General features: G+C 23.9%; 1 protein-coding gene across 24 annotated transcripts in view; it reads left to right on the top strand.

The window, feature by feature from the left end:
- The window catches only part of LOC107456745 (uncharacterized), a 142,719-nt gene that overhangs the window by 46,247 nt on the left and 84,183 nt on the right, over positions 1–12,289 (top strand). For all 24 annotated transcript variants that reach the window (XM_043048039.2, XM_043048038.2, XM_043048042.2 and 21 more), the window contains 16 exons: positions 76–114; positions 779–862; positions 2,012–2,071; positions 3,237–3,302; positions 4,512–4,595; positions 5,153–5,212; positions 5,621–5,704; positions 5,803–5,880; positions 6,638–6,664; positions 6,978–7,016; positions 7,517–7,579; positions 8,599–8,643; positions 9,223–9,237; positions 10,029–10,052; positions 10,327–10,398; positions 11,732–11,791. In XM_043048039.2, coding sequence (XP_042903973.1) covers positions 76–114; positions 779–862; positions 2,012–2,071; positions 3,237–3,302; positions 4,512–4,595; positions 5,153–5,212; positions 5,621–5,704; positions 5,803–5,880; positions 6,638–6,664; positions 6,978–7,016; positions 7,517–7,579; positions 8,599–8,643; positions 9,223–9,237; positions 10,029–10,052; positions 10,327–10,398; positions 11,732–11,791 — 900 coding nt within the window. The remainder of the gene's footprint in view (positions 1–75; positions 115–778; positions 863–2,011; positions 2,072–3,236; positions 3,303–4,511; positions 4,596–5,152; positions 5,213–5,620; positions 5,705–5,802; positions 5,881–6,637; positions 6,665–6,977; positions 7,017–7,516; positions 7,580–8,598; positions 8,644–9,222; positions 9,238–10,028; positions 10,053–10,326; positions 10,399–11,731; positions 11,792–12,289) is intronic.

Below are 12,289 nucleotides of genomic sequence, written 5' to 3'. Positions count from 1 at the left end.
TTATAATCTAAACGAAATACTTCAACTATATGTATGATTTGTTTTTCCTACATCATTTGATTTTGTTTATTTCAGTACAATTCAATCTGCCTCTTCCACTTGGCAGTCTCCCAAGTAAGATTCCCTTTAATATTCATCTAATAAAAAAATTATATCGTTTTTTTATTTAATATATATATATATATATATATATACGCANATATTTTAAAATTTGGTAATTTTATATATATATATATTACAAGTTTCTTTTTATCTAATTTAAACGTAGGTACTATGTAAAACTTCAAAAATGTGTATTTGTGTTATAAATCTTGATTTAGTGTTTTTTCGTAAAAAATACATTTTATTCAAATATTTTGCTCAGTCTTGGTATTTTGTTTAAAATGAAGGACAACAATAAATTACAAATGTTAACTGACAAAAAATAAATGAATACAATTTAGAAATTTTACCATAAAACATTTCAGCTAATTAAGATTCGGAAATTATTTGAAGGAAATTGTTTTAAATAAGTAAAATAATATTATTTTTTTGCAGTTTCTTCATAGTTTGGCAGAAAATAATAAATATTTAATCAATTAATTTGCTTTAATATTATCCAGAAACTTAATTTGGAATAAACTATCAAAAATTATATATATTTCAGTTTTAATTCATGTAGAGATAATCATAGCAGATTACTGATGCAAGATGACCCAAATATGTTTAGTATATTTTCCGTTTTGAATTTGTTTAATGTTTTAACTTTTATGAATAACAAAAATTTTGTGTTTTTAAGGTGGTGTTGGAAAACTTCCTCTGAAATTTATAGGACGTCTTCATCTTGGCCCATTCGGAAATATTCCATTGAAGGATTTGCCAGGTAAATTATAAAACTTGTGGCATACAATATTTTAATTGTAACTTTGAATTTTTACATTAAATTTTACATTACTTACAGAAATGTTAACAACATTAATTTTTAAACTATGCTAATTCTTCAAAAGTAGTTCATTTTTTTGTGCTAAATTAGTAAGGTAAAATATGTTCATATAAAAGCATTTCTAAGTATCTTTCCAAAAGCATGTAAACTATATGTTCTATTATATTTCCTTGTGAGCATAATTACGGGGAACAAATTCGAGCTTACAAAATAGTGAAGAATTATATTAAAATTTGCATCTAAAAATTGAAGGAGCTTTCATTTGAAGGCTTTATAAAATATTAAATAGTTTTGAAACTTTGAAAATAAGTAAAGTTTGTATCGCTTATTTTGATTTAAGCTACAGTAAATAAAATAATATGTCTCTTTAAATTCTGAATATTTTAAAGTACAGAATTATGCGACTCTAAATTTGACCAACATTAAAAAAGATGGAAATCATTTTAATCAAACTTAGTTTAATTACGGTAATATTGTATAATGCTACATGAGATTAGTATATGTTTGATAATTGTATAATGCTATATGATATAATGCGAAAACTTAGAAACGAAAAGAAAGAACGAAAATTGTCTTATTAAAAAATTTTTTCAGCAATAAACAACGAAAAAGTGTTTTAGTCAAGCATAAAAGCATTTTATAATTACAAATTTTACAACTTAAGAGTATAATGAGATACATTTCTAATGTAACATAATTCTAAAGCAAGGATAATCCAATATTACGTAATTCATATTGAGCAGCGTGAGAAATACATTATTTATATTTTATGATTCCTAAGATCATAATGGGAAAAAGTTAATTCAATTGTATTAGACAATAAAAAAACAGTTGAAAGTAATGATTTTTAAGATCACAATAAAGCGCATGTTATAAAATGCATTTGTTATGAAATTATTGTAGTTGTACTAATTCCCATTCAGTTTATTAATATAAAAAAATTTGTGTATATTTTTTTATTTATTTAGATTGTAGTTTAGTTTTTCCTCTCATTGTAATTCTGAGAAAAATAAAACATAAAAAAGTGAACTAATTAAGTGTGATGTTTATTTTATAATAATTATATTTTTTTATTCTTCCATAATTTAGATTCAGTTGCAAATATGCCTCTTGATCAACTGAGCAAGTTGCCCTTGAAGAAGTTACCAGGTAAAAAAAATCTTTAATGTTATTTTGAATAATAAATTTTTAGGGTGAAAAGCATTATTTCGAAAAGCATTTTTATGGAAAAGAAAGATATTGAAAGACACAAAAATATGAAGCCATTTCATAGAAAGCCTTATTAAACACAATAAAACAAATAACCGAAATTTTAGTAGAATCCAAAACTAACTGTTCAATAGTAGAAGATATAAAGATATATTTAAAACTATTAAATTTATTTTTTTGTGATTATATATACATATAAATGGGTAATTCTCACGAAATATGACAATTCACTGTCCCTTGCTCCAAGATCTAATACTATAATAATAAAAGAACTTTTTTTTAAAAAAATTAATAAATAGCATTGCTGTTAGCATTTTAAAATAACTTTGCACTAGCATTGACTGTTTTGTATAGTTAAAAAATTTAATAGTTAAAAATTTAAAATTAACCAAATGGGCGGATATATTTAATATTAATTTTGTTTGCATCTCATTGCGTATGAAGCTGATCATTAAGTTATAAATCATTTAACAGATCTCTTTAACTGTAACTTATTACAATATATATCAACGTTATTTGCACAACAATAATAATTGTAAGACGGTTAATAAGATTTGACAACCTTTCTTACTAACTTTATCTGAAAATGTAGCGCAGAATTACATTATAATAATAATAAAAAATACAACTATTCTCTTAGATTTAAACTCGAGAATTTAGTTAAAAACGTAATAATAGCTGTACAGGAAAAAAAACTGTAAATTAGGGATACAAAAATCTTTATAGCAAAACAATATCTTTACGACTTATATTAGTTTTATGCTGATGACAACCAAAACAAATGGAATTGAATGAGAAAAAAACTGGATCCTACCACGTGATTTTCCGGCCAATAAAAATGCATGGACAACAATTAAAAACTGGTACACCATCATTAGACATACTCCAAATGAAATAAAAAATTTCAACAAACTTTAGGCAGTAAGTTTAGTTGTAACAATTCAGCAGACAGCATTATTAAAAATTATTACTTTTTCACACTCATGCGTTTCCAATTTTGTTCCGCTGTCTTGTACGTTACTAACCGCAAGTCTTCTGTGATTGGCTTTGTGTTATTACCATCATTCTCGTAGAAACTCAGATAACTTTTTAAATTTTATTACAGGCTTACTTAAAGGTCTTCCACCAAGTCAATTTAGCTCTGTTCCTAGAAGTTCAGGTGATATTCCAGGTAATATATGCAATATATATTCAATATAATTCTGTGATACTATAAATAAAAAAACAAAATAATAGAATATTCAATTGTCAAGAAAAAGCAAGGTAAAAATGACAAATTAAATTAAAGTGAATATTGCTAATCATATATTAAAATTATTAATAAAAAATTTTAAAAAAATTATATTTATTTTACAGAACTGCTTAATCTATTTGTCTGATTGGTTCTATGATATGGTTAACGCACCAGTTTTAATACTATAAATATTTCATTAGATTTTTAAAAAAGTATTTCTATGTTCAACACTGAGAAATAAAAGTATGACTAAAACTTTCAGAATATGATAAAATTTATCGTATTTCTGACTCCATTTCTTAATATTTCTTACCGAAGTGTTTGCTATTCTTTCAAAATGATTTTGGAGAAATTATAAATGAAATATGGTCTTATAAAATGCGATAAAGTTTGGAAAATGTAGTAAAGTTTTGTAAATATTTTAAAATTTGGTAATTTTATTATGATAATTTCGAGCATGGTAAAAAAATCGTTTATTCGGTAAAATTTACTTTTTACTAAATATGTGGTAATAAGGGCTCAACTAAATGTGAACTAAAAAAAATACTAGATGAATAGTTCAAATACCTGTTTTTTTTCACTAAAATTAAAAAAAAATTTCCTTTTAAATATACATTACGGTAATTTTACCAAACTTTTTCCTCCGTGTTACAAGTATTATGATACATTTAATTTAAAGCATTTGTAATGAATTTCTTACCATCATTCTCGTATAAACTCAGATGAACTTTTTAAATCTGACTTTAATGCAAGTATGGGAATGATTTACATCTAAATCATCAAACTGATTATAAAATTTATAAATATGATTTTATGTCTTTACTTAAATGCATTTATGTCCTTAATATATGTTATCATTATCTGCATGTACCGAAGTACACAGTTAATTCTTTAACACAAAATACTTTATCTCACTGATACCGAAAGTAATTATTTGAAAGAACGCTTTAAGTTTCTTTACTATCTTATATTTGAAATACGATATTAGTTTGAATAAATAATAATAATTATTAAATTTAAAAAAATACTAAATTTCATAAGAGTTAACACATGTAGAAAATTTATAAAACTCAATAATATTAAAGAAATATTTTAACATTTTATCTAACTTCAAATAATAAATTTAATTAATACATTTTTTTTCAGATCAACTAAGTCCACTTACAGTAGGAGATATTGGTTCATTAAACTTCGAACCACTTGGTCATATTCCATTAAAGAAGATCCCAGGTACACGAATGTCTAAATACTAAAATAACTGTTTGGTTTATTATGGAATATTATAATTCATTTTAAATATTTTTGTAATTGTACAGTAGTAATCAGTTTCTTATCTGCAAACCTTTGCAAATCTAAACATGTCTTGAGAAAATATTAAACAGATTTAACAAATTATCTTAACTTATAAATCAGTAAAATTTTTAAGAAAATGAGCACAGTTTTGTAATAATCTTATTTACCTTTTTAAATAAATTAACTCTGTAAGCATATTAATCACTTTAAAACCAAATTAAAAAAAATTATTTTGGAAATTATTTCTTATATTTATTAAAAATTTTTAAAGTGTTTTTCTTTGGTTTTTTAAGTTTTCTTTTAACTTTTAATGAGTTCTTAAAATTGAAAGTTTTTGCATAAATGCAATTATTTTATTATTTTTTTATTATTATCGTGTTTTTATTATTATTCCTTTATTTCTTTAAGCTCATAAGGAGGAAAAGCTCTTTATAAAATACATTTTTTTTCTTTAAAAAAATATATTATACATTTTCATGCTTCTTTCATTACAGATACTCTAAAGAATGTTCCATTGAAGGAATTAGACTCCACACCAATAAGTAGTTTACCAGGTAATAATTACTTAAAAATAAAATATTTTCAATTTCCAGTAATAATTACTTAAAAATAAAAGGTAATAATTACTCAAAAAATAAAATATTTTCAATTTCCAGTAATAATTACTTAAAAATAAAAAGGTAATAATACTTAAAAATAAAATATTTTCAATTTCCAGTATAATCACTTAAAAATAAAAGGTAATAATTACTTAAAAATAAAATATTTTCAATTTCCAGTATAATTACTTAAAAATGAAAGGTGATAATACTTAAAAATAAAATATTTTCAATTATTAAGCCTGATTGTTATAAAATTTTTGCATATTTGAAATTTTTATACAAATAGTAAATATTTATTGTAAATATATTTAAAAAAGTGCTCATAATAATAATAATAAAATTGTTTGATTACGATATTAGATGAGCTTGGTTCTACTCCATTAAGCAGTTTTGCGTCTATTTCTTTTGGTCCTCTTGGCAATTTCCCATGGAGCAGTTTACCAGGTACTTAATTTTATTTTTTTATAAATAAATAATCAAGTTTAAATTTTTTAAATCAACATTCAGATATTAAAAGAAACACAATTTGTTTGTTTTTTTAGATGAGATTGCATCAAAACCCGTAGGACAACTTGCATCTACGCCGATTAGCTCTATTCCTAAACCACGTGACAGGCCAGGTAACATATTAAAATTTATTTCGTAAAATGTATCACATAAGTTTTTGATGGAAAGTTTGGTCACATACCATTTCTTTGGTACGCATAAACTTAATTGATTTTATGCATGTGTCATAATACAAATATGATTTGCTTGGTTTGTTTAGTTTTTCTTCTTTTTTTTGTTGGTAAAGTTAATGTTTTACTTACAAAACTCAAAAGGGGGCAATTTTTCTTAGAACTTTTCTTAGAAACCTATAAGATCCTTGCCTTGCATGTTTTCAACTCTACTGAGTAGGTTATATTGAGAACTTAATTTTTTTTGTTTTTCTCTATAAGAGTTTTAAAAAATTAAAGTGGAACTATTCATGCAAAACTATATTGGACAAAAATTCAACTACCAGATTCGAAACCAGTTTTTCTATTGAAATTCAAATTCGAAATATTTAATACTGTAATGTCATAAAAATAAAAAGATGAAAGTATATTGTATTAATGTCTTTGCATTGTCTGAAGTACTAAATGCTTTTCTTTAAAAACCATATTTTTATTATTTATGATTTTATAAATTTGAAACTAATGAAGGCCATTATGATAATTTTTTTTTAAATTGAATCGATATGTTTGATTATTTGAAAACTACGATGATATTATCAATGTATAATTTTTGCTCAAATCCTGAAACTGTGAATAGCTAAATTATATTTTATTTGGTATGTTCTAAAATATATATTTATTTAAATATATTTAGTACATTAGTACATTCTTTGTTTTCTAGGCAAAGCTAGATTACCATTTTTCCCAGGTAATATATTTAGATTTTAATTTCACTTTAAAGTCAAGAATTCATTATAGTGTAAAATAAAACTATCTTTAATAAAATATATTATTTAAATGTGCTGTATATAAAAGATAAAATATTGACTTTGGTGTCCTGTAATTATTCAAACATCACGCAAATTTGTTTCTTATATCAAAATAAATGTTAGTTTTTTTGTGTTTTCAATGATTAAAGGGGCCAGACAAAGACAAATTGTTTTATTTTCACTATGGATATTCTTGACTAAAATATAAACCTATTTTTCACTATAACCTAATGGCATATAATCTAATTTTAGGTGGACCTGGTCCAGTAAACTATCCAGGCTTCTTACCAGGTAAAATGCATTAGATTAAACATAAACACTTGTTTTTCTTAATAATTCGGTACACTTTCTTTTAATTCCACTGAATAATAAATTACTATGTACACTGAATATAAATTACTATGTATAAAAGCAAATTTCGGCAGTTTTTGAAATAAAATTTTATTTATCTCTGGCATACATTACTTTACCAATGAACTAAAATTGTACTTAAATATTTTAGAGCAATAAACATGATCAAATAAAAATTAATAAATTAATTACATTTTATATTGTCCTCTGAATATCTTGTATTATTCAAACTCTAAAATGGGATTGTAATATTTTCAGTTGATGAAAGGATGTTAAATTGGGCATCAAATAGAACAAACTAACTATTGTTTCTTAAAACTTGTTTTAAATTAAAGATTAAATATTGAATATTAGACATGCACATGCATAATCAGCATGACTGAAGCATTTTAAAATAAATTTTCAATTTTAATTATTTTATTCTTTTTCAATTTATTTAGGAGGAAATGGCCCGATCGTTGACCCAGGATTCAATCCATTCCCAGGCTACTATCCAGGAAATGGTAGAGTATATTATTCAAATCTAAATATGAGTAATAAATAATTAAATATTAAAACCTTTTATTTCCTTCAGAATTATAACCTTCAGAATTCCTTGATATTATGTAATGTTTTTAGATAGTAAATTGGTGTCCATTTTTTTAAATCTAGTTATTATATATTAAATCATAATTATTTTATGTATTCGGTTTTCTTTAATTAATCTATATCAGACAAAATCAAACGCATACTTGATAACATTATTTTATGCCTTTAGATTCTATAATATTAATTGCTTTAGTTTAAGAAAATATTTATTTAGAATTTGAAAAATATCGAAAGAATTCGTTGTCTTATTCGAAAGTCATGTAATTTCCAAGCATGATTTTTTTCTCTTTTTACTATTATTCATTTTTTAATAAACCAAATTGTTTTCCTATAACAAAATAAAGCAAAATATTTTTTAGAATTTATTTAACAATATTTGGCACTATCAATAAGAAAAATTCTTGTGAACTCTTTCGGATGAATGCGTTAATCGAAACTACCTTTAAGTATGCATTTTCTACAACTAAGTAATTATTATCCATTGCACATTGTAAAGCATTTATAATTAGGTAACATCAAAATTGTAATTTTTATTTATTAAAAAGATTTACTATAGTATATTCTTACTTAATTCTAGTTATACACATTATTATCATACTTAACTTAATTTTTAAAATATAACTATGGTCATAATATTTTTTTCTCAGATATTGCAGTACCCTAATAACCATTGGCAAGAAATAAATAATTATGAATTTAAAAATAAAAACTTTAAATGTAAAAATTTATGATATCCAGCTGAAAAAGAATGTTTCCCAACAATTTTTTATTAAAAAAATTGTAAGTTAAAATTTAATTCAGATATTATATAAAATCTACATTATATGAAGTAATCTCGTCACTTAGAACATTTTTTGAAAAATGTTTTGGTATTATAAAATTACAAAAATATAAATTTGGAATGTTTTGGTAATACTCTTAATTTCGTATTTAGGAAAAGCCCCCGGTACAGTCCAGCTTCCAGGAATGATTTATCCAGGTAATTATTAAAAAAAATTCATAAACATAATTTATGCAACGAGACACATTCACGTTTTTTATAATAATAAATAAATAAAGATAATTAGATATTTTCTTCGAATTCATTATGTCCTTCATACTCATACGATACATTGCAATGAAAAATAAATAAACGATTTCATTTATTCGCCTTTTATATGCTTTTTTCAGAAACAATACATTTATAAGGAGAATTTTAGTTTTTTTTAGAAATGCATAGTTTTAAATTCTTCAACTTTCTGAACTTACTTATTTTATGACTAGTCACGACAATTTGTTATTTAAATCTGTTCGAAAATATTTTTTTACGGGAATTAAGCAAAAACATGCTTGAATATGTGTAAATAAAATTAAGCATACAATTAATGATGATATTCATAATGTAATTACTGGGACAATATCTTGACTTAATTAATATTTGGAAAGGTATTTCAACAAATAAGTTAACTTTTAATAGCGATATAAACTTTTTACTAATTTAATATTCTAATGTAAACAAAACTTTCCATTTTTTTTTCTTCATTAGACTAAAAAGTAAAGTTATTTTGTTTGCTTATAGGTGGCAGAAGACCAGGTAAGATTATACTGAATTAGTTTGCATATACTTGGTTACAATAAATGTAAATCACATCAGATGATTAAAAGTTTAAGTTAAGATTTAAAAATATTGCTTTGATTTGTATTTTTTGAGTCATATAAAAAATAGTAAATGCAGATAGCATATTTTTATTATTTTATTCGATATAAACTGTTTTTCCAAAAAAATTTCAAGTATCTTTTTCAAGCGTTTGTTACATACTGTTATACACTGTAAGTAACGTGAAGCAATTCTTTTTTTCTTGTAATGGCACTCAAAATCTATGCCGGAATATAATTTTGTTACCATGCCAAATTTACAATAAATGCAACCATAATAAATTGTTAAAAATCAATTGTGGAACAAAAAAAAACATACAAATTTTGATATCGTTAATATTTCCAAAACGAAAATTGGTTTGCTTAATTGCATTAACTTTATTGCGTTGCTATAAAAATCAGTTATTATGCGAGTCGCTATTCAATTGTAAATTAATTTATGTCAGATTAAATATATAGCAAACCACGAAGAAAAAGGAAAATATTTGCTAAATTTTTCCATTATGTAATTTTTTATTATTTTAGATCAAATTCCATATACATTTAGGTCAAATTTCAAACATTAAATTTGCGTAAAAAATTCACTCATGCACTTTCTTTTGAAACATGATATTTACGGCCATATTATCTATATATATATATATCTGTTATTTCATAATAATCTTTTTTGTCAGTATTTTATTTTTCTTTTGCATAAAAGAAAATTTTAAATTTTCCATTTCATTTTAGGTCAATACCCAGCAGGATTCCCAGGTAACAATCCAATTATTAAATAAAAATACTTTTTGGCGTATTGCCAAAACATTGATATTATAACTATTTTATTTTTACTTGTAATGACTTCAATTTTTAATGCAAAAATATAAGACTAATAAAATATAACACTAATTTGTAAAAAAATATTTTTTTATAAAAAAAGCATTAAAAATATAGATTATACAAACAGTATATGATAATTTGGTGCAAAATGTAATAATTCATGTTTTAAGAATGCAAAGAGTTTAACTCATAACTATTTTTTATCTAGGTGATGTTCCAGCTAGCAGCGTAGGCAGTATATCAGTATTCCCAATTGGTTCTTTCCCCATGAGCAAATTAGGTAATAATTTCAAAAAATCAAATCTTTAACAAGCTAACACTTCTTTATGCATATTTATCAAGCACATAAGCACATTCTAGCCGACGATTAATTGTAATAAAAAAATTCTCATTATACTATTTTCCAAATTAGATAATCTTTTAAAACAGAGCATAGAAAAATAAGTGTATTTGAAAATATATTTATATTAGATATGATGCATCCAATTTTGTTAACTTTTCTCCTTCTAAAGAAATTTTAAATACAGAAAATCTTTATATCTAAATAAAGTCTTGCTAACAAGAAAAAGTTCATCAATAGATTCATAATCTATGCACGATTCGATGTACGATTCTAATCTATGTAGCAAGAAATTTCGAGTTTTACACTATTAATTTCAGCATTTATAATAAATGTTCTTTTTATATATTTTCTCTAACTGCAAAGAATTCAAAGAACTAATTTTTTAATTTCGATTCTTAACCAAAACACTTTAAAAAACTGACACAGTTTGTTTATTTATAGACGTTTACGTCACTCTTTTTAAAATCCCTCTGATTTTCTGATTTTAGTAAACATTTACGGATTATCAAATTTCATTGCAAAAATTAATTTAAAGAAAATTCAAATTGATTAAAAAATTTTAAATTAATTAAACCAAATTAAACTAATTAAAAAACTTGAAAATAATTGAAAAACATTCAAATTAATGTAAAATTTCAAATTAATTAAAAATGCTCAAATTTAAAAAAAAAAATATGTCATACTGAGAGATGTTTTCGCAATTAGTGCAACTAACACACAAAAAAGGTAGGTGTTTAGTCTCTTGAAACATCAATTAGATGTATAAGAAAGTTTCTTAATGTACAACAGTGAACAAAGCTCGATATTGTCGCTCTTAAGTTAATGAAGGAATTTATTTATTTTGATTCATTTTTCAACTAAAGTTTTTCCACATGGTTCTGTAACATATCTTGTTCCAAAAGCCAGATCACATTACATTTTTTAAAAAATTTTCTGAAATAATAAATTAGTTAAATAATATTTTTATTTTGTATAGTTTGTGAAAGTTACAAAAAGTTTCTTTGCCTTAATTTGTTGTTTTGAAGTTGTAAAGATTCCCTAAACAAGTGACACTTGATGACGTTTCGCCTCTCAATAACTGGGTTCATCAACTATTTTACTTTTATTATGTAGTCAAAATATATTATGTGAGGTTGTAGTAAATTGTTTTATATAGTAGAGTGTAGTTGAAGCAATTTGAATCTGATTCACTTGTTGGGAAGTAATAATGATGGTAGTACAATTTAAGTATGAATTTCTCATAAATCCGTGCACATTTTATTTCTTTTAGGTCCACTTGGATCACTGCCAATAGGTCAAGTTAAGGATCTTCCTTTGGGCAAAGTACCAGGTAAATAATTTAAAATGTCGATATCAGAAGAAAAGGTAATTTTTAAGCGTGTTTTGCCTTACCCAAGAACAATTCCTCACAATAAATTATCTCAATGAGATTAAGCGCGTTAAACGTGAATAGAGCACAAATTATGACACATGAGGACCACATGAACAGATGACCATGCATAAAATTATTTTGGTTCTGTGATGAGAGACTTTCTTTTTTAATAGGTAAAATTAAAGGAAAAACGCTGAAATAAGCAAACAAAATAAATTATCAGCAAGTCCCAATAAGAATAAGAATAGCAAAGATTTACAAGTATTTGAATAATGTAATCAAGCAAATGTAAGCAGATAAGTTGTTGGGTAAGGTGAAAAACTTATTTATTGCAGGAAAAAAATTCAAAAAAATTATATTTCTAAACATATTGTAAATAGTATACAGTAAAGGTCTTTAAAGAAGTTATAGTTTTATTTCAAAATCTGTTATGACTTCCAGAGCTCTGATGATGAA

The sequence above is a fragment of the Parasteatoda tepidariorum genome, chromosome 7 (assembly GCF_043381705.1).
Source record: "Parasteatoda tepidariorum isolate YZ-2023 chromosome 7, CAS_Ptep_4.0, whole genome shotgun sequence".
Classification (NCBI taxonomy): domain Eukaryota; kingdom Metazoa; phylum Arthropoda; class Arachnida; order Araneae; family Theridiidae; genus Parasteatoda; species Parasteatoda tepidariorum.
Note: the sequence above shows the minus strand (reverse complement) of the source record. Positions and strands in the feature narration are given on the sequence as shown.